We start from the raw sequence: 25488 nt of genomic DNA, 5'->3' as shown, positions 1-25488 counted from the left end.
TAAAGTTATATTTATTATATAATTTAATTAATAAGGCTATTATTTATAGCTAAAAGATATAGTAAAATAATATTATAATTATAATAATATAAGATATAAAAGTCTAGACTATAGCTACTATAAAAAGCATACCAACCCCTTATAAGAGATTAATAATATAACTTACTACTAGTTATAGCTTGCAGTAATGCAGGATAAGCTAACTTAATTTAATATTCTAGCTTTTTATATATAACTCTTAGCTTTTAAGATCTATAAGTATAAAGCAGCCTATGCCTTAAAATTAAAAGTATTTTCTTAATTTATATATAATTAATTAATAGTTAAAGCTTATATAATATCTTATTAATGTTAAGGCTTGAATAAAATAGCCTATAAATTCGCAATAGGTAGAAGGGTAGATAGTTGTAATAGGTAGAGTGGAGGTAGAATTATTAAATAAATAAAAGGTTGTAACTTGCTGATAAGTTGACATAGGGAAGAATTTATAAGATAAAAGTGGGTCCGTTAAATAGAGCGATGTTTTCCGAATTTAATGGTATATATTAGGTAATCAATAATTAGATAATCAGTTAAGAAGTTAGGAGTTCCTGAAGTGGGAAATCCTTGGATTTATATAGACATTCTGAAACCGCGGGCCTGAATTCCCAAAGAGGGGTAAGTCCAATGGTGACGCAAAGACTATCATAAAATCCGTCAAAATTCGGAGAAAATTCTGATATACATTTTACCCAAAATGGATGACGCTAGCACTAGCGGGGTAAATAAACCTAAAAGGGAAATATAGGGTTTTTAGCTTGGTGTGATGACTCGACCAACTGAGGGGTCATATCTGATATATGTATCTTCTTTATCATCTTATCTTTACGTGATCCCAATCACGTGACCCCACTTTTAATATTTCTTAAATAAGAGAATATTAAAGTTTATATAATAAACTTTATTATATAAAGTTACTCAATTCTCCACATTTCGCTTAGGTAAGCACACCAATAAAAAGCCCTGATTTATCTGGTTATAATGATATATAATTTGTCCTAATTAGGCAAGTATATCTTAAGATATCTTATATAATATATATATCTTATATATATAACACCATTTTATAAAGTCAGGTCTTAATAATTAAAATATATTAAGCTAATATTTTAAAAAATATTAATTAACTTTAGGCTTTTAAAGATAATATATATATAGCCTTAATAAAGATAAGTCTTTTAATAAAAATTATAATAATATACTTTTATAATTTATATATTATATTACTTCTTGCCTTATTTATTATTTCCTTTAATATATTATCTTCTCTTAAAATAGCATACTTCTATTTATTTAAGGAAGCTAACTTGCCTTTATAATTTAATACTAATTAATCTTTTTATAATCTAAATTAATAGACACTGTAGATATAAGCCCTTATTATATAAATTGCTAATCTTAAACTGTTAGCTGCTTTAAGTAAATAGTATTACAACCTAACACAGTCTTATGCATATACGCATGCACCCCACTCTTTTTATCTAACTAAGAGTTACCTACCTTATATTAGTTAAATATATACTATTTAACTTATATAATAAATAACTATAAATAGAATTAAACTGACCTTATTTAACTTATATATATTACAGTATATATATATACCTTTATTTAGTATTAAGTAGAACTTAGCTTATTAGCTATTAATAAGACTTCTTTATATTAATAAGCCTAATATATATTACTTAATTATTAAGAGATATAATACTTAAGTTAAGCTTAATATATATGCCTTATATTTCTATAAATATAAACTTAATATAGATTAGTTTCCCTATTTAAAACCCTAACTGTTATATATAGTAAATTTATAACTTATCTTTTAATTAATTATTAAATAGCTTATTTAGCTTAATATAAATCTCTTTTCTTTTAATTTAATATAATATAGCTAATTTAACTATATTTAATATTATTACTACTTTAATATAATTAGCTAATTAATTAAATATATTATATATTACTTATAATACTGGCTTATTTTCTTATAGTAAAGCAGCTAGTAATAATAAATCCTTCTTTACCTTAAACTTTTATAAGTAGCCTATCTAGCCTATTCTTTCTAGCTATATATTTAATTCCTTTTTCTTATTAATAACCTTAATTTTATCCTTTTTAGTAGTATTAAACTTACTAACTTATTTTTAATATAACTTTATAAGCTTTACTGTAATATCTTTACTACCCTTTAAGCCTTTAATTAAATAACTTAATAAGTTAATAGGCTTATATACTTTAAATTACTAATTTACCTATTAATACTTAAAAAATTACTAGCATTATATCCCTTCTATTTATAAAACCTATTTTAGTTACTTTAATTTCTTTTTAATATTACCCCCTTTTATTTAATTATTTCTCTATTTATACTCTATTTAATAATAATAATATATATTACTTTTATATAGATTAATATAACTATATATATAATACCTCTTATAGTTTAGTATTAATAGCTTTAAGTATAGAATTAGTTTATTTAATAAATTAAAAAACTTAAAATCCTTTATATAACGGTTAGGGTTTTAAATAGGGAAACTAATCTATATTAGGTTTATATTTACAGAAACGTAAGGTATATATACTAAGCTTAGCTTAGGTATTATATCTTTTAATAATTAAGTAATATATATTAGGCTTATTAATATAAAAAAGTCTTATTAATAGCTAGTAAGTTAAGTTTTATTTAATACTAAATAAAGGTATATATATATACTGTAATATATATAAGTTAAATAAGGTTAGTTTGACTCTATTTATAGTTATTTATTATATAAGTTAAATGGCATGCGTTTAACCGGTATAGGGTAGGTAACTCTTAGTTAGGTAAAAAGAGTAAGGTGTATATATATATGTATAAGACTGTATTAGGTTGTAATACTTTAGATTTAATTAATTTTAAGCTAGCCCTATAATTAATATAATAGCTTTATTAATTGCCTTTACCTATATAAATTAAATTATTAGATATTTTATCTTTAAATACTTAAATACCTTATTAGCTATATAGTTAAAATTATAAACCTTATATATAATAAATAATAAGTCTTATATATAGATAAATAAATCTATTATAGTAGCTATTTTAATACTATATTATATTATAGATTAGGCTTATTAAGTTAATAGCTACTTACTTTAATTATTTAGGGTTTTTTCTATAATAAATTATTATTATCTTTAATACTTACTTAACTTATATTTACTTTTTTAATAAAGTCTTTACCTTTATCTTACTTTATATTAATTAAACTTTAGTTATATAAACTTTACTTTAATAATAAGTAAATAATAAATTTAGTCTTTATGCCTTTGTATTTAACTATTATTCTTTAAAACCTAAATAAAATTAAATATAAGTATTTTAGTATTATTTTTATAGTAATTATTTTTTCTTTAACTTTAAAAAGTTTAATAGTCTTTATATATAAAATTTTAATAATCTTTTACCTCTATCTTTATTAGCGTATTTTTAGTTTTAATAAGAATAGTTAATAGATATTACTAGAGACTGTTACTAGATTGTTATAAGGACTTATAAATCAGGCTCCTCCCTGGCTTGAGTCCTAATTCATAAGTATAGTCTATAGATATAATTTATTCTATTAAATTTAACTATAACAATACATCCAGCAATATATAAAACAATAGAGGAGGAATCTTTTAATAAATAATAACTATAAAAGTATTTTTTACCTATCTTGGCCAAAAAACACATAGAAGAATACACCCAACTCGGCGTCAACACAAAAGCATGGTCTGAGCTCAGAGACGCTGCTTACGCCTGGTCACCAGATTAGGTTCAAAGCTCAGACCAATGAAAAGAGGATTTGGATCGGACAGTATCCCCGCAGTAGTCTTGGCCCATTTCTGGGCCAAGGCCAATAATAACATGGCTTGGACTGGACGTAGGCTCCACCCATGTTCAAACAAGGTAGAGGTACGATAGGGGATGGGCGATTTGAGCCCCGGCAGCCATTGGGCGCCAATGCAGCTTGAGAGTATTTACTGGAAACTAAATCAGGTATCTATGCTGAGTCTGAAATCTTTTCCACTAAGAATAATTTCACATATATGCCAGTTATTGTCCTTCTATTAACATTCACTCTATAGTGAGATAACCTTGCTAACTACTATAGTGCAATACCCTGCAGTTTTGACTATGGAGAAGACCTCTGCAACCCCATCTGAACTTCCTCGCTTCCCCCAGTCTCTGGCTAACCCTAATTACAAGCTATGCGAGAATTGCAAATATTTACAATTGACGGAAAAGAATTTCATTGAGATCTCTGAGAATGGCATATCAGAGATCGAAAAGTACAACTTCACCGACTCAGCTCCTGACTTTCCACTCTTAAACAGATCAGCGAACAATGGATGCGTCTTTTGTTCCTTGCTCAGGGACACGCTATGCTCGCCTGAAGTCGAGTTCGACATGCATGAATTCAAACGCATCAGAAGCGTCTACCATGCTAACCCAGGAACGAGGCTGGACTTTCAGCGAGCTCAATTCTGTCTACTGCCTTATGGCGAGGATGGAAACGAGTTCTGGCTAAATTTCGAAATATGGATCATTCACCGTAAGAAAACCCCAGCTTCTTCTTATGAGCTATATTTCCTTAGTCCAGTACGAAAACAAATCAAGTTACAATTATTCTATGCATCCATATATATCGTGCACTAACTAACATCTATCTCAAACGTAGCGGGTAGGAACGATACTTGCCTTATGTTCGCTATTGAGGATCCATCGGGCAGTTTGGAACTCCTTCCAAGTGAACCTTCACTAGCTGGGAGCGATCTTAGGTTACGAGCAGTTCCGCCAAGCGACACACTGGGAAAAAACACAAAGGACTTTCTCCAGGAGGCGATAAAAATATGTGAAATGCATCACAGTGACTGCAAATCAAACAGAACAGCTTCCTTTACGCCCACTAGGCTGGTCGACGTACGTGGAAAGGATGTCAAACTTGTTGAGGGCCCCATGATCTCCAACTCATCCTCCAGTACACCCAAATACGCAGCGCTGAGTTACTGTTGGGGCCCCCCCTCCGCTGCTCAACGCCAACTGAAGACGGACGAGGGCAATTATCACCAACATTTGATCGAAATTCCCACCAGCCAGATGCCCCTTCTACTTCAAGACGCTATCCGCACCGCCAGAGAACTTCACATTCCATTTCTTTGGGTCGACAGTCTATGCATTATTCAAGGTAATGAAAAGGACTGGAAGGAAGAAGCCAACAAAATGCATCAAGTCTACGGCAACGCATACATAACCATCTGCCCAGTGATATCCAAGTCTTGTGAGCGGGGCTTTTTACACCGAACTCCACCCAGCCTGTCACTTCCATACCTTGCGCGTTCAGGCAAGCCCAACGGAACGTACAGTGTCCGATATCAGCGCTCATGGATCTGGAAGATGTACATGGACACCTCATCTGATCCATTTTTTGAAGACCTGATATCAGGATCCTGGGTTCGGAGAGGCTGGACATTCCAGGAGGCAGCATTGTCTTCAAGAACCATTCTGTTTGGCTCTACGGCTACTCACTTCCAATGCAAGAGGTCACGAATAACCGAGGGAGGGAGTGAGGTCCCTGTCGACATCAAGGACTTAGGTCTCTTTCCACTTCTTCCAGCTAATCTTACCGAGGATGGCTTTCACTCAGCTTGGAGAACAATTATTTCTTCCTATACCCAACGGGAATTCACAAACCACGAAGACAGAATCGCAGCGTTGGCGGGGCTTGCACATCGATTTCACTCATTTCAGAGTAACAATGAGTATTGCTGTGGTATGTGGCGAAGCCGTCTTTCCGAATACCTTCTTTGGCGTCATGGTATGTATGAGGGCCTGGCATGGGGCTGGTGTATCTATCCACTGGCGTCCAAATTACCTGAACAGGTGAGAGAGTTTGCACCATCTTGGAGTTTGATACACCACGGAAATGTCGATTACTCATATATTGATGATGCTATTGGCCATGAGAACTCGGACAGTGCACGATTGAGAGACGAGACACTTCAGCTGAAATGGATACAATCAAACAGCATGGAAGATATTTTCATTTCCTGGAAGGGCCAGCAGCTTGAGGTTAGAGGTTTTACAGCTCAGTTTCCCTTTGACATCGTCGATAGCCCTTCAGACGTAGAGACAGAGGAAGTCAACACTGAGCTCTTTTGGACGTGGACTATTTCTGACGAATATTTCTGCCACGCAAACTGGGACAATCTTCATTTGGGTTACTGGGACGATTATATCAATCATGATGACTTCCGAAACGTCGCTATGTTGTTGTTGAGTAGTGGGCGACCCAAGAACGAGGAAGACTCTGACATCGAGGGCTCGGATGATGATGAAGAAATTACCGGCTCAGCAAGATCAGCTGAGACAGTGGGCGACCCTGAGGATCGTGAAAGCGACAGCGTTGACCCTTTGATTCGAGACCGACACGGTCGAATTGCATTTGGCTTGTTTCTTTACCCGGCAATGGAGGACAGTAACAAATTTTACAGAGTGGGGACGTGGCATTCGTTTCCAACAGCAAACGGCGGGCTAGAGAGGTTCAAACTGAATGCCAAGATAAGGGACTTAACTATAGTATGAACTTTCGGCAGAATCTTATGCCCCCCAACCAATAGAAGCCTCCAAGACTTTCATGGGACCCGGCAGTTTGAAATTCGTACGGCTTAGGAACCACTGGGGTGCTGGACATTAGCTGCTTGCACAGCTACATGATGTCCCTTGTCGCACCCAGCTGATGACGAGTTTGAGTAGAATGGCCGACATGAAGTATTGAATCTAGTGATTGACCTTTGATACACTTAAAGTTGCAACTACTGGATATCAAGACGCGATGGAGGTTGTGGTGGCGCGGATCTTCGACCAACCATTCCCACTTAACTTTAGCTCCATAAAAGCTTCTATAGTAAATAAGAAACTTATTATATTTGACCTTTTAAAGCTTCATATATTAAAATAAGTAATTAAGTATAAATATTCCCTATTTTTATTAATATAATAAATTTAAAGAGCTTAATAATACTTATTATTTAATAGTAATAAGTATACTATTTAAATTATTATTAAATATTTTCTTTAAGGAAAGTAATAAAATAAATAAGTATTAAAATATAAAGGGAAAATAGTATAGTCCTATTTCTTTACCTTTTAAAGGTAAATTTAAATTACTAAATATAAACTTATCTAAAGGAAATAGAGTTTAATTTATAGACTTTTTAATTAGTATATTTATCTAATATCTAGAGAATTGGCTTAATAGTAGTGAGGCATACTTTTACCTCTAGTTAAGAGGGGATAGTGGCATTAAACAATAATAGAAATGTTTCCCGCTTTTAAGAAGATAAATAGAGTTATTACTAGCTATTTGCGCGTAGCCAAGGGTCTCCGCACCGCACAACTTGGGCCGTGGCCAGATATCCGGACTGTTGCACCCTTTTTAAATCGGTTTATCGGGAGGGAGATAGAGGTGTGGAGCCAGACTTAGGTTCACGGAACGGAGGAGGCCTGGAGACTTGGGCAGAACCCTTCTGACTGCAAGATTGGAGATAAAGTGGTCTTTTCTGCACTGGTATTTAGCAGATTGATATGAGAAGACTCTCGAGCTTTATCTTAAGTGATATAGGTGCCGAAGCACAGAAGAATGTGTAGAGGGAGTTGTCGGATATACTGGAGCAAACAAAGCCAGATGTCATGTCTTATGTTTCGTCTTGCGACTTGGACTTGGGTCGACCCGAATTGCAATGATCGAGGGAGTTTATCGAGATCATTTAACGCGTGGTGGCTTCTGTGTCGATTCTCAGAGTCCCTTAAATCGTGCGCTTAGTTAAGGCATCGTCCTGCACTGTTTAACGCTGCTAAGCATGCTGATTGAATCCTCACGTGACTAGTAGTGAATCAGAGCGGAGGGCGACTTATAAATGTCCTTCTTTTTACTTTTCCTAAGATTTCTCTTCTTCCTTTTCTTTTCTTTTTACTTATTAACCTTTATATTAGCACTTAAGGTATATTACCTAATAGATGTATTTAAACGCTTATTAATATTGATATTATAAATCTTAATCCTTAAGTGAGATATTAATATAATAAGGCTTTAATACTTTTAATACTAAATAGCAGTCTTAATTAAATAATTAAAAAGCTTTAAACTCTATTAAAAAGTTTATAATAAAGATTAAGGCAGTATTTTTTAAGTTTTACTAAGTCTATATAGCTACCTTACTAGCTAAGAAAGGATATAATTATTATATAATATTATTTAATAATCTTTAAAAGGAGTATAAAGCCTTAAAGGAGGAAAGTAAATAAAAGGATAAGCGAATTGCGGACCTAAAGTGCTATAAAGACTAAGTTTTCCCAGATGAATGACGCTCCTGGCGAGGATCGGATATGCGTCGATAAACATGCGGTAAGTACTTTGCGATTGGAAGCGGCATTGGCTAATGTGATAAAGCATGTAGGGATACTGTGGGCGGGACAGGTTAAAGATTGAAGCGGAGCGGGAATTGCAGAGATAATGCTGGCATTGGTAGTCGAGGTTATCTAATAAAGATTATTATCTCGGAACTTAAATATATCACATAGTTTCAAGCTTTTTTTGGAGGAACTTGATGCGATTTATAAAGGGCACGGAGCTTTTAGTTAGTAAGGGAAGGCATTTTTGCTGATTTAAGTTAGTAGGGAACAGGAAAGAAGATGTAAACTAACCTGCATGATGTTTAGGTGAAGGCCCTTGTGTGAAGGTGCGACTTTTGTTAAATAGCAAGATGATAGAAGGAATTAAATCCAAGAAGATGGAAGTTGAGAAGAAGGATTCCAGAGATAAAAAGTCAAGATGAAGACTGAAAAAGACGAAAGATCAAGACGGGTCACAACTGGTGGTGGTTTGAGCGAGATTTATGGAGTATGCATGTTCACTGCCAATGAATCAGCTTGGGAATGGTCTAATAGTGGCAGGTCAGAGATGTTCTTGCACGAAACACTGGCCCTTTGTTCGTTAGGACTTGCATTTACGCCACTCGATCTCGAGACACTGGGAATTGTTCAGCGTTGAGTCGGGGACTCGGTCGGTATTAGAAGTGCTGGAGGTTCACAATCGTTCTTTTTCGGGGGAACAGAAGGATGTTTCTCCAAGTCCAGCCACAAGATCAACTCTGATGCACGACTCGGTTGACAAAGTGATGTTGGGGAGGAAGAAGAAAATATTGTGGGCCGGATAGCATCACTCATACTCAACGGGTCGACAATTTGACGCTGATTTTTGAATCATCTTAAACCGTGGAACCTTACTGGTTTTTCTAAGTCTTGAACCGGCTGTCAATAACAAAGAGGAAATAGACGAGCATCTAATAACAAGTCTAGAACAACTCGTACAGTCGAACACATGCATTGACACTCATTGATTAAATGCAAAACCTTTTTTTCAGTTGGAGATTACGTGTAATTATCAACAAAGCTAGAAAAGTGATAGATGTTGGACTGAAAGGTTCTGTTACCCTATTGTTACCGAGCCGAGACCCCAGATATGGACCCACAATTTGTTTCCCAAGGCGTACCACGCGCTCAAGGCGAGCTTAGGCAAGGCAGGTGCTTGTCTGCGATTCAGGCTTTCGATCCTCACCTCGACTCATCTTTTGAACACTTCTCCCGCTCGCCAACCATCCCTATGATCACAGCGCCGATTGGACCAATACTACGTGCAAGAAAACCAACCGACTTTGGTGAACTGTGCCCATGTGATCACCATCACCAGCCGACGTTGGCAGTTATCGCACAATCAACTTCTCCCGTGCAATGCCTGACCCTGAATGGAAATCGATCGCTGGTCAATCTACCAGACAAAACAAGAGCAGCGCTCAGCTTTACACGAATACTCCATCAACAACAGTCACCGGCGTAGGATACCGAACAGGGTTGGGGTCAGTGATATCACGAGCAATGCCTGAAGACATACGACAGCAAAGAGTTAGTGAGAACGACGTGGCACTTGGGCCTTTCGGAAAAGATTAATTGCAGGACGAAACGATGAATCGTATGTGATTTTCTCATATCACTCGCAATCGCTGACCAAGAGATAGGCGTATTGGAAACGAAAACGAACTGAAGCTACCGTTGGAATGAGATTGCCACCGAAAGCTGCATCGCCCGGCTCAAGGGTTACAAGCATCCGCAGTCAATAAACCCTACCACTACTAGTTAAGAAGTCCCTGACAGGTTATAAGGGATGAGACTCGCCGATCACCCCTTTGTCAATCCGCTTCCGCTCAATCGAACCCGGAGATATTTTGTTACCCACGACAAGAGGACTTTCGGAGAACGAATCTCATGTGAAGGGGCCCAACGGGGGCCTTACTGGCCGCAGCATACTCGGACCAGACGCACATCAACAAGCACACTCCCGACCACGCGTGGATTGGCGACAACGAGGTCTTGGGTCCCAGAAGCGACCTCCGCCGTGAGGGTGAAGAAGCCGCCTCTTCGTCTTCAGATAGTAACCTCCGCTCAAACGCTCATTCCAGTATCCAACATCACCTTAAAGATACAAAGTCATATCGCATGACTACAGAAATGTTGCCGACTTCCGCAGTCTCAAAACGCGACCCAACACCACTTCCTAGACAAGGAGTGAGCTCAGACCTGGACAGACTGCGCCACAAACCACAAATTGGATCGGATGAGGGATTCTCAGCGACACGGAGCAAGGGGAGCTTCCTGGGACAAGGGAATGGCCAGTTATGCATCCGACCACCAATCGCGGCATCGAGATTGAGATTTTCATCCAGCCTTCTGCCGCGGATGACTCATATGAGAAGCTCGCCGTAGGTTTTGAGCACACTCACCTATCCAGCCCTTCAGAGGCCAATTGATCTCTCATTCACTTGGTACCATCACCAGGGACTTCCGATGTTGCTCTACGTGCGGCCCATGATCAGTCACATCCATTCCGACGTGATTCTCAATCCAAATGAAGCTGTTTCTAACTGTTTGCCAGGACCTCTCTTTCGGTTTTCCGAATCGACCGCATGAACCCCCCCGATAAAAACGAAACCAAACCAGACGCCGTCCCTTTTCATCGCTCACTCCGCTACCGCATCAACAACATCCCCTTCCCGACCGATCCTTCGACCGGCCCGCAGCTTTAAAACTGAGATCTGCCTTTTTTGTGGAGGATCAGCAAGACTCTAATGAAAAGCTTCCAGTCCCCGTCCATGCAATCAGTGGATGTAAGCGTAATTTTATCATCCAAGCCCTCCGATTTCCTCACAGCTACTAATCATATCGATACAGTAAAGACCAAATGCAAGCGCCGAACCCTTCAGCCGACCGGTATCACGAACCCAAGATCCCAGCCGCCTCTATGGCTCCTTTTCGAAATCGATCTCATCCCAAAACTGCCCCGAACCTACATGAAGAAGCCTTGCAGAACGTCGCATGCTCCGTCCTTCCAGGCGTGCGTCCAGCTTCCGTGCCTTAACGGAAAGTCCTCCCCGACTCCATCGTTGAAGATGCCCTGAAAGGCGAAGCCCTGAAGATCTGAAGAAGCCCAAATCTCGAACGCGATAGACATTGGACAGAATCCGCCGTCGTAAGGCACGATGGCTGGTGCATTGGACTTGTCCCGGCTCTCAAGGCTGCCGGCATGATCAATCTTGTAAGCTGACGTTTCTTTTAAACGCTCAAATTTATCGAAGAAACGTCTGCCGAGTCATCAGGAGCCCAAAGGCAGAGGACTATAGAATTAGTGCTCAGTTTGAAGCAAGTTCAGCAATCGACTCATGAAAATCTAAAGAAACAATCCCGCTGATATCTCAATCAACAGCAACATCCAACCTCATGAAACTACCCCCGAGCCGGCAGAGATGAGGGCATCTCTGACTGCCAACTCGACAGGGCGAGGACGCACAACTCGCGACTCAGACTTCTTCCTACAGAACAGCGGCTCCCTATATATATAATATTAGGTGTTGATTAAATTATAATTTAATATAAAACTTTATAACTAATACTAATAGTAATAACCGTCTTAGCGCTTATATAATTACTATTTCACTAAGTATTAAAGATCCTTCTCCTTACCCTAGCACGAATAGGCCCTTGTGGGTGCATGACGCCAAACATGAAGTATTTAGGATCGTCCTTAATCCATCCATCCAGAGCTTCAAGCTCAATGTCAAAGCTCATTAGGAACATAGCCATGCTGACAATCAGTTCCTTCTTGGCAAAGTGACGACCTGGGCACATTCTAGATCCCCCACCATAGGGAATCCAGGATCCAACTGTACCATCAAGTGTGAAGTACTTCTCACCAGTGCCTTGCTGCTTGGATTCCTGATGGACGGCAGGTCCGCTTGCAGGGTTACTGGGGTCAATAATGAATCTTTCTGGCCAAAACTCGTTCACAGGATGAGGATCGTCAGGCGTGCCTTGATTCCAGACAGATAGCTTACGAGCCGTGTCATACGTCGAGATCATGATGTGCTGATCCTTTGGAAACGACCAACCTGCAATGGAATAATCCGAGACCTGAGGAACTCGAGCGAGTACCGTGCCGTTGTGAACGCGCAGAACCTCGGCGTAGATAGATTGAACCAAAGGTTGCTGACAGAGTTCATTAATATCGATATCCGGTGTAATTGTGTTTGACGCGAAGCTGATGAAAGGGGCGATTTCGGCTCGGACCAGCTCAAGAAGTCCAGGGCGTTGAACGGTTTCCAAAATCATCCAGCCTATGGCAGGGACTGCATTTGCAGTGGCACTGTTAACGCCATGAAGTTAGACCATATCCTTATGAAACGCAAGAAAAATAATAATACTCACGCCCAAAGTAAACCCAAGTCATCAGCGGCAATAGTATCCTTGCTCAGAGGCATTTTCCTAAAGAACGCTTGTCGGCTTCTCATGAGCTTTGACCCAAAGTTCTCTTCCCAAGTCCGTGTATCTTCTTCGCTCTGGGTGATGTCGTATGCTTTATGAGCGAGCTCATGCCATTTCCTCATGTTCTCTTTCATCTTGTCTCTAGCTTTGAAGGACGCCGGAACCAACCACTGCGGCATTTCTTTAAAGAGATTAGGTAAGTAACTGTCAAAACTCCAAAAGTCCGACTCGAGATCTGGGACAGCCTCAAAGATTCGCGGTCCACAAAGAGAAGTCGTCGAAGCTTTGAAGCAGAAGCTTCTGATTAGATCTTCGTAGAGATTATTGACATGAGTCCATGTTCCATCGATTTCCGCATTCGCAATCTGGGTTGATAGGTTGAGCACGAGTTGGCGCTGCATCTCGTCCAATCTCTCTCCGCTAAGTCCATCATGTACAGTTTGGTAAACAAGATGAAAGATCCGGTGCTCGTACGGAATGTTATTGCTGTTAGCCGCCGGCTGCTGGGCGATTCCTGTATTATCAGCAGCGTAGAAAGGCACGTCCACCTTGCGAACGCCAAAAGCGTTGACTAGGACTTGAATGAGCCAACGTTCACTGTTTACGCTGCGAGAGCTTTTGAACAGCGAGGTGATGTTTTCAGCGCCATTTAACATGGTTATTCGACGATTCAGAAGTTTTATCTGAACAGGTGTATCCAGTCCATAGTGGATTCTACTGCTGTAAGACTGTTTCTAAAAAAAAAATAAGACGGAGAAACATACGAAGTCTTGCTCAAGAACTTTTGAGTATTCCATAGGAACTGGAACAAATGCCCAACAAGAGGTAACGAGAACGGAAGGACTGGGGGTTTGCGTGCTTTGCTATTTTGGGCTGTGGGGATATCTTGAGCAAAGCCGATGAGGTAGAAGAGCCCGACGGATGCTAACAAGGCGAGACAGACAGTGAATGTGGAGTACGGCTCCATTATGGCGTTGATCTCTCAGAAAGTCTTGGTAGTAGGAACGAAGCCGGCTCGGGAGATTATGGGGATTTTTTTCGAAAATGCTGACTTGTGGGGGCGGATTAGAGTTGATCCATTAGAAAAAGCAAAACATGCTTGTCCTCTACCTCAATAGTGTCACCATGAATTCATACTTATCGGTCTTGGCACAATTAACTTTTCAATCTTTAACTCGATTATTGTGACCTACTGAAGCACGTATTTCCACATCTAAGACAAGTTAATAGGTGGATCGCTATATAACACTTTGCTAAATATAGCATAGCTTTCCTATCTAATTTTAGAAGTGACTTTTCGCAAGATAAGATAGGATAAGATAAGATAGGGAATTCAGCAATCTAATTGCTTAAGAGGTGCCGACTTACGAAATTGAATATTTGACCCTATTAAATGACAAAGTTGACGCCAGCTCGACAGAAGATTGGGGCGAACGAGAACCTTGACGATTCTGGTCTACGAGGAGTTTCGGCATCTTGTGCGCCCACCTACACCATATCCGTGGCTTAACCGTAGTAAACCTGAACTCTAGGATTATATGTTGCAAAAGTTAGTGGACGAGGGTAAGTCAATGAAAGACTGTCTGATCTGAATGGATTCATGACAGACAAGTAGCAACATGCCTCGACTCTTCCTCCTGCTAATCTGCATGTTTCGATAAACGAGAGGTTAGTACAGCATCCTACTAAGTAAGGAGCAATTTTAGTGTCATATCGCAGTTCAAATGGATCAAGATAACATGAAAGCCGTCTTTGATACTCCCTCGAGAACTGACAACATCAGGCTCTGGTCTTTAATCACTGATATCAAGCCTCAGAAAGTACTGTTTTTCAGTAGCCACCTGTTTACTTGGAAACACTTCTTCCGTCACTGAACTTCCTACCCACCGTTCCGTTGAATGCCTTGCCGCCGCAGCTTGATCGCCCCCTCTCAACCACCACAAAACTATCCATCCTCTATCTGAGTTTTCCATACTTTCTATCAAAGGCAACATGCTCGACGCCAGTACCCTTCAACCCTCCCGCTAAACGGAACACCATTCATCGCGCTTCATTATTAGGCATGTTATACTCTGCACTAATGATGAAGATGGATCTGGGAAATTCACCACTCCTTATATGCTGAGCCGTGGAGTACTGGGATCTGTCCCTGGTGGTAAGTAGACACTATTAAGTATAGTTACTATAGCGGAAAGACCATTAATATTATTAATGTATTTATGGGCTTGATAATGGGAAAGTAGCCTTAATTCTGCCCTGAAGATCTAGAGATTGACTTGATGATAATGTGAGGTTCTTACCGTTACTGAAGCCCCCGGTTGTGACTTGAGTATGATTAATGGGAAGGCTGCCGTCCTTGAAGATAGCTTCCACTACTGCCGCGACATCTTCAACCCGTGTTGGGAAGGTAGCTGTTGGTGAGAGAGAGCATGGATGCTGACAATAAGGAAATGGAATGTTTGCCATAAAAGGCGACAGAGCTTATCCTCATATGCTGATAAACCGAGGCGAAACCTCTTCCAACGATATGAGTGTATAGAGGGAGTAAGCTCCTGGAGTTATATGACTCGCAGAGGAAGAATCGATGCTTGAGCTGGCAATTTAATAACAGCGATAAACCATCAAGAGTACCAAGATTGTGGACTCCTTGGCATAATAGCCACAACCTCGATAGCTGAAACGCGTTCAAAGTTTAATGACACTGCAATGAACCTCTATCAGGACCTTTTCCTATGAGACAGGCACCCATACTTCAGTCTCGAATGGTTATGAACCTGCCTGGACGGCCTGCACCATCATCGACTGATCTGGTGTCAATCTGATCTACCGCTACTTATGTCTGAATCAATGTTAGACTACATTAATCACGCCACGCAACGAGACTGCGGTGCATTGCTTTCGAAGCTGTCCTTATGGCAGACGTGCCGGGAACAGATGACACTTAATGAAATTTAGGATGCACTGGCTTGGAGCATGGGCAAGCAAAGTGTAAACTCGCATTTCATATCAGGTAACACGCGGACGGGGAAAGACGTGGCGGACTAAATAAAGGGTCTCTGATTTGTTTCTTCTTCTAATAACAACTTTACATCACTATTCACTGCTGTCAATTCATCTTCGACACATCTCGTTATTCTCACTCTGACTTATTGCTCGCGACAATTAACCCCTTTTGGCCGATTCTAACAAGATCCGGCCCTGGATGTGTAGGTAATTTGTTAAAAGGTAGGGTTGACCAAGTAGATGGCTGCTTGAGAGTTTGTTGTAGCGGAATCGTTGTTCCTGCAATGTCATAATGTTTTAGGTCTGCACGCCATAAAAACGAAGAAGGACGCAAGCGACTTAGATGGTGGACTTGTCATCTACCAACAGCAAGGGTGGCTTAGTGATGCACGTATTGCGGAAACTACCAGGAGCGCTTGCTATCCCGGCTAAGAATAGAAACAGGATAATAGGAATTATGTTGGTCAAAGCTTGTGGGTCACTTTTAGTATGTCAAGATGGGAGGAAGTCCGCGTTACGGTCGTCTATAGGATTGGCAGGGTTTCATACAGTACATCTTCTTTCCTAGCCCCGGGGGATGACTGCGGAACTATAAGTGAGGCGTCTCCCATCTGTTCCCAGGTTCTTGTTCTGTCTATAAACACAAGCATCCAGCTTGCAGGCACCTTGACACAGACACCCAACTCAACAAATCAAGACAACTCCTTTGTGTCAGGGTGGGCAACAAACTGGGCCTTTAGCCAGCCCATAGGCCTTTTCGAGACATATCCAGATGTCAGGCTGCTCGCAGTAACAACACCAATAACTGCCAAATCTTCTATCATCGATGACATAAGGAGGTAAGTCTGGCTATGCCATTATGATATCACAGCTAAGAATGTCTAGTTGCATATCATAATCTGCTGTCAACTCGACAAGATTAAGACTTCTATGGAATCTGCCAGGCTTATTCACACGCAAGCGTGCATCGCTTTAAGAATGTATTAAGGTTTGACAATGGGTTTCTCTTTCTCTTTTCTTTTCTTGGCCGTCTTCTTTATCGCAAGACGCCTGGAGCTGAGCTTGTCTCGGCTTCAGGCAGCACCGTTCTGCAACAAACAGTTAAACTGTGGATGCTTACTTTCAGGGCTCTCTGAATAATTCATGGATCGATTGCCCATATCAACCTGGAGCTATACCAGTAGTGATGGAACCTGACCATCGTACAAGCGGCAAACCAAATGTGATACTACTTTCCGGGGACTATGACTTGGTGTTAAAGTCTTTAAAGAAACTTCGTGCAGCAATTCTAGAACATTAGAGTTAGCTATAGGGATAACTGCCGCCTATAAGGTTAACCTTTAGGCTATAAATATAAATAATAAATAATAATACAGTATTTTTTTCCTTAATATAAGCTTTTATTTAAAAGCTTTTATAATAACTATTATATCTTACCATAAGCCTTAAGGTATTATAAAGTAAAGAGATTTAAAGGTATATAAAGGGATATAACTTTAGGTTTATATCTCTATATATATACTATAATATAACTTTATAAATAGTATATTTATTACTTTAGTAAATTAAATTATTATTAATAAGGACTATATAAGCCAGAAGGCTTAAACATATATTTATAGACTTCTTATTATATATATTACTTTTTTATATATAAATAAATAGTAGATTAAAAAGTAAAATAGCTTTAAAGACCTTAATAAAGTTAAGGACCTTTAATTTTATATAAAAGCCTACTTTAAGCTTAAGGCTATTTTAAATATAGTTTATATTAAACTGGCCTTCTTTAATTATAAGGCATTTAAGGTAACTATTAATAACCTAAGTACTTATTATATTATATATTTTACTTACTATAAGGCTAATATATTAAAAGAGCTAATAGAGAAAGAGAATAAAAAAGATAAAGATATTATAGTATTAAAAAATAGTATTAATTAAATAATAAAGCTTATAACTTTATAGATTAATATAGTAAATTAAGTAATATTAATAATAATTAAAAAGCTAATAATTAAAGTTATTAAATAGCTTTAAGAAGGATTATATATATATTATAGTAAAAAGGTTAAACTGTTAAAGGTTTTATTAATTAAGTTATTTAGGCTAGTTAAAAAAGTTAAAGTATTAATACTTTTATTAAAGTAAGTTATATTTAGGTAACTAAAAGCTTTAATAGCTAAAAGAATATAAGCTAATTAAGTTTATAAGATTAATATATAATAATTTGTTTTTAAATATAATAAATATTAAAGTTAGAATTCCTTAAAAGACCTCTATCTATCAAGATAGTACAAGGTAATCAACCTGACACCATGCAGACAACACTTCTTCCTCCATCGATATTTGCCGAACTTGTATCCCTGCTACAAGCCCTGCTATAACTTGCACAAAGAAATTTCCTTAACCGCCCTATTCCAAAAATGAGGCCTAGACCTCTCACTTAATCAGAAACACAGATTAACAACATCCAGGAGGAAAATCGGAAACTACAAACCCGGATCATCAACCAGAAGAGGGTCGAAACCAGCAAGGGCCATGTCAAAGCAGCTCAATTTCCAGGGAAATAGAGATCTCAATCTTCAAAATGAGGCTCTGGCGCGGCTTCAAATATGACCGCGTCAGTTCAAACCCGTAGTAACAGACCTCATATCCAACGACCTTCAGAGAACTACCCAAGCCCGGATCATAGAGCACTACACAAGATCACATATGTGTTCCTCATTGAAGTTCAGGGCTAAAAATCTTATATGCCCAAAAAGCCTTATAAAAAGATAAGATCACACAAATATGCGGCAATTTTCAGCGACAACTAGCAATCGGATACGTTGCACAGCATTGGTCTCTGAGTTACTTTTGTATCAAACAGCAACCAGTGCAGGTCATATGACCCCTTATAAAAATGTCCATCCTCATTTAATAACCCTATCCTTAAAGTAAGTTTAGCCACTTTTATTACATAAGCCCCAATTTCTTAAATATTAACATTCCATTACAGTCCACTAATCTTCATTTGTATTAACATGTTATGTGGCTTTCTAGGGGCGGGATTACAGCCACTCAGGAGACTTGTATTCCGGAGTGCCAGTCTAGCCATCGGGCGGCTTATCAGCCAATCACAACGGTCTCATTCCGGTAAGTCAGAGACCCTGGTCATTATACGTAGTCGTCCCATTATTCAATAGCTCCAGTACTCTATTCTGTTCTCAATCTCTACTGCGTGTGTTTCCTTTGCAGAAAAACTTCAACTTACAACCATCACGACAAACACACCAGCATGGGATCACTAACTATCAGCATTCCCCACCTGGTGGGCAATGAGAACACCAAGCAGCTCATTGTTCACGGACGTCCATTTCTTGTACGAGGCGGCGAACTTCAAAATTCCTCTTTATCATCGGTCGAATATATGGAACCAGTTTGGCAGAAAATGGTTGCCATGAATATCAACACTCTACTAGGTTGTGTGACCTGGGACATGATAGAGCCTGAAGAAGACGTTTTTGACTTTTCTGTTCTGGACGAGGTCATCATTGCGGCGCGAAAGCATTCGGTGCATCTCGTGTTGCTCTGGTTCGGCTCCTTCAAAAATGGTAACACATCCTTTTCTGTGGCGAGCGCTTACTGACAAGGCTCAGGGCTTTCGACATACGTGCCTTCATGGGTCAAGCAAAGCCCAACGCGATTCCCCCGAGCGAAACTACGTAAAGCCGGCGGTCGTCTTGAAACAGCCGATGTTGTATCGCTCTTCCATCCAGAGTGCCGCAAGGCTGACGCCAAAGCCTTTGGTACACTGATGAATCATCTACGGAAGTTCGATCAATCTCACTCCACAGTAATCATGGTTCAAGTTGAGAACGAGAGTGGCCTGTTGGGGGATTCACGCGATGGGTCTGAGCTAGCTGAACAGGCGTTTCGTCAACCTGTGCCGCGGGAGCTAATCGAATTCCTCACTTCAAGCTGGGAGCACCTTCACGACGACATCAAAGTGCACAACCTGGCAAGCTTCAACCCCGAAGGCGGGGATTGGGAGGCGGTTTTTGGGTCGAGTCCACGTACTGATGAATTGTTTATGGCGTACCACTACGCTCTCTATGTGAACGAAGTCGCAGGGGCAGGCAAAACTCAATATCCCATCCCGCATTACACTAATATGTGGATGAACTACGCCGGAGATGATGCAGATAACGACTTCCCAGTTGTCGTGGGTGGGGGAGGCATACCAGGAGATTATCCCTCCGGCGGCGCCGTGAGTAACGTTATGGATGTCTGGATGCGGTTTGCGCCGAATCTGGATTTTCTCGGTCCTGACATCTATCTTAACGATTACGATAAGTCCTGTGCAAAATACAGGCATAGAAATCAGCCTCTCTTTGTCCCAGAGCAGCGACGCGATGACTATGGCGCTCGTCGTATGTGGATTGCGTATGGGTCCTATGCGGCGATTGGCGTAGCTCCCTTTGGTGTTGACACGGTAGAGCCAGCCGACAGTCCTCTGACCAAGCATTATGGCCTCCTCAAGTCAGTGTCAGCCATCGTCCTCAAAGCCCAACGTCAGACAAACTCGTCTGTAGGCTTCTGTTTCGACGACGGCGCATCCAACAGTATCTCCAGCCCCGTCAGGCGGAGCTGGGGAGATTTCGACATCACGATTGATCGATGCTTCGTCTTCGGAGAGCCAGGACCAGGAGCAGGCATGGTTGTTCATCGGGGGCATGGTAAGTTCCTGTTGATCGGGTGGGGGTTCCACGTCAGTGCAAAGAGTTTGTCGAAGGACTCAACTTTTACGGGCATCCTGAAATTCGAGGAAAAGGCTGTGGATGATGAAGAGACAGGTCGCCTGCGGACAGTGCGTGTCTTGAATGGGGATGAGACTAGAAGTGGCAGCTTTGCCATGATGCCCAGCGAGAATCCCGACTATGGTGGCTTTCCCATATCTGTCACTGTCCCAGCGCGGACAATGATCGCAGAGGTCACGTTTTATTCTATCTCCGACTAGGTAGCTTAGAGACTTCAAACATAGTTTATGTCATTGAATTCCCCATCAGCGTATCTGATTTATGAAACCTCCAAGTTCAATCTTTCTCTCTACTATGGTTTCTATCTCTCATTTCACAGCACTTCCGTCACTACTATCCATGTTTATGCCATCCAAAATTGTGTCTCCAACATTGAATTTAGTGTATCTGCCCTGTTCAGTGACTGCTTGAGTACGGGCTGAAAAGCTGTCCATGTCAAGATCCATGCCCGACGTCACCGGTGCAACGTCCTTCTCGCCGAGAGGAAGCGAGTACTGTATCAAGAAGCGCAACATCCAGCCGTCAAGTGTATGTGTTCTGTAATCGTTAGATAGTAGGCAATAATTTTGAAAGGTGACGAGCCGGTGGATCTATTGAGTATTAGAATCGTTCATTTTCTCCCACTCAATTGACATACCATGGACTCGGTGTTTGGCCAGTAACGTCGCAGTTCAAGGATCGCCTCAAAGTTTGAATTGAGGGCATCCCGAACGGGTTGAACATCATCATCCACACTGAACAAAAGCGTATGGAGCAGGACTGATGACGATACTACTGCCATGTGACCGACAGTTGGGTAGATGACTTCGCAGTTTTCTCTCTGACGAGCTAATCTCAAAAGATCGCTGTATGAAGAAGCATGGAACTTGCACTTGGCTCTATATATTGCCGCTAGAGGTGATGATGATACCGCAGGCTCCAGGAACCTAAAGTATAGTAGCGTGGCGTAGTGATGATAGCCCAAATGAAGAGCGATAAAGGCGCCTCCGTGGCCTACTTCGATATATCGCTCAAGATTCTCCGTACTCAGCCTGACGTTGGAAGGTATTGTCCATTCCCAGTCATCTAGCAATTTTGAGAGGGATGCAACAGTCGATTCGATCTCGTCATGACTGATGTTGCCATAGGCACTGCGATGGTTGAGATCCTTGATCGGTCCGAACAGGCGAACGAGAGATATCTTGTGCACCCAAAGTCCTGGCTGCCAGGGAACGTTCAGTTTGATCTGGTCTGGAGAGAAAGCCTCAAAGATAGGCTCATGTATTGGAAGATCAACAGCAATATCGGAGTCTCGGATCTGCGGTGCTAGCCCAAGGCTCGACGATGACCAGCGATCAGCCATATACAGAGTCCACCACGCCCTTATCCTTATCTCACGATCTATCAATGTCCTGGCCACCGAGAAAGTCCCAGCGTCTATGATTTGCAACAAGTTGACGCCTATGCCTGTGAACGGTAAGTGGCTGACGCTATGGATTGTCTTGATACAACTTACGGAAGAACAGGGCTTCCGAAGAGGGGTTGAGGTGGGCAGCGTAGAGATTAGCGATCAAGATGCACGTCTGCACGTTTTCAATGCAAATGTTTTCTAAATCGGCCAGAAGCAACCGTTTAGACTCGTTATTGTAGATGTTTTCGAGAGAACGAATCTCATCATCATGGTCGAATCTGGCGCCTATACTGCAGATGGAGAGTAGTAGAGCCTTATTGATAGAACCATCTTGTACTTGTCTCTTTAGGGTAGCTGGGTGGAACAAGCTATGAGGTCGATTGTGAAGTCTGGTGAGATAGTGATCCACAAGGCGAGCAGCGACGTCAACAGGCACGTCGATCGAAGTGTCCTGATGCGCTGCGAGACTCGATTTTGGCAGCAGGGAATGAACTCGGGGCGGAAGATCGGCATTGGCCAAAGACGCTGTGCACCTCAGATTCTTAACCTGGCACTGATCGCACGAGTCTCCTAGTCGGCCATCTCGGCGGGAGCATTTCCGCTTACTCCTGCGGCACTCGTTGCACGCTTTAGGAGTCTTCATCGTATCAAGTGAGTAGTGTTGTTCCTGTTTGAGAAAATGAATGCATCTGGGTGGACAGCAAAGGGCGCAACATAAAACCGGGGTAAACTTTTAGCTTTGCCCGCATTCCTCTCGTCATCGGTAATGGCAGTCTCTGATTGGCTTTTACGCCGATCGACCCCTACCACTGCAGCACCGGTATGTTTGGAGCTATCAACAAGGGCACGTTCATGGAGTAGATGAATGTCTATGCGCATCAAAAGGATCTGTGTGATACGTGCGCTTTGGTTGAATCGCAAGAAAACGAGAGTAACATTAAGTTATTAATCACGGTTTTCTACGTAGACATGATCCACATCGGCAGATAGGTGGGGTGGGCTAAACCTTGTTCGCCCCGCAGTCTTTGTGAAAATATCTCCTCCTGGGGTCACCATCTCCATTCCCTGCATCGGAAATGGAACGGGCTCATTGGCTAGAATCCCGCATGGCCCCTCATTATCATGATATTAGGCCTAGTCTCAATGGTAAGACGCCTAAATCGAATGATGATGGGAAACCTACAAGGCCCAGGGATAATTAAATGTAGCCTCGACGCTTTGATTGTTGAGGTGCTGAAGCGATCTCATAATGGTACTGCTCTATCTATCGCTGTTGAGTTTCCTGTTTGGGTTAGCTTTCGCTCTCTCAGACCCCGCAAATCACAGATCATTCAGTCTGTGATCAACCGAGCACCTCACAGGGATGGGAAAGCTGTGGCTTGTGTAGCCTGTTACCTCTGGTCAACACTCTTGAGGACGTTTTTTGTTGCCGCGGCAAAGTGTGGCCATGAGCCCATCGAAATGTCTATAAAGATGGCTTTCCCGGCCTCAAATTTAGTAAACATCATTCTCTAGGAGCCAACAAGAAAACCAACTACTCTCTTCTGACTATCCGATCATATTTCACCATGATTTTCAGCCGCCTGTTCACTACAACGGTTCTCGCGACCGCGAGTCTCGCGGCCTCATTGGCACCACGTGCCGTAAAACCTTGGTCCAACTTCAACAACAACGCTATTTTCAAGCCCAAGAAGGAAGCTACCAGCTGGCGTACGCTCTACGGACGAACTCTGCAGCTACCGGACAAGTCACTTCTTCTGTCCTGGGAGGATTACGATCCTGATGTGGAATTGACTTACTTCCCCATCTACAAATCGACAGATGGTGGTGCGTCATACAAGCCCTTTGCTAGGGTTGAGGACCAGGTCAACGGCTGGGGTAACTGGTACCAGCCCTTTCTTTATGCCTTGCCTCAGGATTTTGGGGGATACCGCAAGGGCACGATTCTTCTCGCCGGCGTCTCTACCCCTCGCAATCTGACTGAAGCCTACATCGACCTTTATGCCAGTGAGAACCAGGGCCAAGACTGGGAGTTTGTTAGCCATATCGTTTATGGCCCTGGACCTGAGACTGTCTCCCAAGGCGACCAAGCTGTTTGGGAGCCGTTCCTCATGATGCACAAAGGCCAGCTTGTTTGTTATTATTCCACCCAAGTCGACCCGAAGTTCAACCAGAAGCTCTCGCATAAGACAACCAAGGATCTACGCAAATGGAGTAGGGCTGTTGACGACGTCGCCTATCCTAATACTGATCAACGCCCTGGCATGGCAACTGTTGCTTATAGCCCTGTATCTAAGAATTACGTCATGACGTTCGAGTACTGTGGCGGGCCCCTTACTGGTGGCTGCCCCGTGTACTACAAGGTATCAAAAGACCCTCTCGCCTTCGGATCTGCTACTGCGCAGCCTATCATTCCGAACGACGGACAACTGAACCCCAACGGCAGTCCATTTGTGATCTGGACTCCTGAGCCCGGAAAGAAGGGTAAGGGAATTTTCATTGCTAATGGAAACAGTCGCGAAGAAGTCTTTGTCAATACGGATGCTGTTGACCCCAAGGGTTGGAAGCCGGTTAATGTCGGGCAGTGGTCAGCTTATTCACGGGAACTTCGCATTATTGAGACTCCTGATAGGAGTGCTGCTGAGGGAGAGCCGAAGCTCCTTATTACAAATGGCGGAAATATTGGTTGTTCAGGAAATTGTTACAACTACATTGCAGACGGACTTGTGGATATCCCTAATTATCCCCGGACATGAATGTTGAGACTGTCCTAGTCCTCCGGCTGGACTTGGCAGGATGAGATGAGTAGTTGGTATACTGTGTTATTTTCTCGAGTCATGCTTGGCGGAATGCTGTTAAGTGGAGCACCCTTGAACTGGAATTATAACTAGCTATATCTCAATTTACTTTTATACTATGCATACCAATATTCTATGATATTCTATCCTTATTATAAGTCTTAGCAGTTTGAGATTTAACTTTATTAGCAGCAATCAGCTACATAGTTATAGGGCGAGATATATAGGTACTTGGACGATAATGGTAATCCTAGGTGTTCCCCTTGTGCTCTTTATCTTCAGCTTTATCACTGTTCCAGCTGGCTACCAATGGACTTATTAGATTTTAGCCATAGTGACTTGTCTACGTGTTATAATGGCTCGACTCCTTATTCAAAACGTGATATCTAGCCTAAGGATCAATAAAGTCTAGTTCGTCGCATTTCTCCTCCTAGGTCTTGAGACTAGGCACGTTCCGGGTCAAGTCACAGTCAAGATCTCAAGGTACTTCACGTTTTGCCAAATCGAGCCTACTCTTATCAAAATTGTGGGCTTTATCGCGCCCCTCGATCTTGTCGCTCG

At 41.2% G+C, this 25488-nt stretch overlaps 5 protein-coding genes across 5 annotated transcripts; 3 read left to right on the top strand and 2 right to left on the bottom strand.

The window, feature by feature from the left end:
- Positions 1–4201: 4201 nt before the first annotated feature.
- On the top strand, positions 4202–6649 carry FMAN_13072 (uncharacterized protein; the record flags this gene model as incomplete). Its single annotated transcript, XM_041823587.1, has 2 exons — positions 4202–4619; positions 4746–6649. The coding sequence occupies 2 exons, from the start codon at positions 4202–4204 to the stop codon at positions 6647–6649; spliced, it is 2322 nt and encodes a 773-aa protein (XP_041689153.1).
- A 5463-nt stretch (positions 6650–12112) lies between these two features.
- Positions 12113–13904, bottom strand: FMAN_13071 (uncharacterized protein; the record flags this gene model as incomplete). Its single annotated transcript, XM_041823586.1, has 3 exons — positions 12113–12818; positions 12881–13651; positions 13702–13904. 3 exons carry the CDS (start codon positions 13902–13904, stop codon positions 12113–12115), a joined length of 1680 nt encoding a protein of 559 aa, XP_041689152.1.
- Positions 13905–18963: 5059 nt separating this feature from the next.
- Positions 18964–20939, top strand: FMAN_13070 (putative beta-galactosidase; the record flags this gene model as incomplete). The annotated part of the gene is made up of 3 exons (XM_041823585.1): positions 18964–19075; positions 19126–19533; positions 19579–20939. The coding sequence occupies 3 exons, from the start codon at positions 18964–18966 to the stop codon at positions 20937–20939; spliced, it is 1881 nt and encodes a 626-aa protein (XP_041689151.1).
- Positions 20940–21047: 108 nt separating this feature from the next.
- Positions 21048–22772, bottom strand: FMAN_13069 (uncharacterized protein; the record flags this gene model as incomplete). The annotated part of the gene is made up of 3 exons (XM_041823584.1): positions 21048–21329; positions 21377–22185; positions 22235–22772. 3 exons carry the CDS (start codon positions 22770–22772, stop codon positions 21048–21050), a joined length of 1629 nt encoding a protein of 542 aa, XP_041689150.1.
- Positions 22773–23697: 925 nt separating this feature from the next.
- FMAN_13068 (uncharacterized protein) lies at positions 23698–24885 on the top strand (the record flags this gene model as incomplete). Its single annotated transcript, XM_041823583.1, has 1 exon — positions 23698–24885. The coding sequence occupies one exon, from the start codon at positions 23698–23700 to the stop codon at positions 24883–24885; it is 1188 nt and encodes a 395-aa protein (XP_041689149.1).
- Positions 24886–25488: the final 603 nt, after the last annotated feature.

This window comes from Fusarium mangiferae (genome assembly GCF_900044065.1).
Source record: "Fusarium mangiferae strain MRC7560 genome assembly, contig: FMAN_scaffold015, whole genome shotgun sequence".
Classification (NCBI taxonomy): domain Eukaryota; kingdom Fungi; phylum Ascomycota; class Sordariomycetes; order Hypocreales; family Nectriaceae; genus Fusarium; species Fusarium mangiferae.
This window is presented reverse-complemented; position numbering and strand designations above follow the sequence as displayed.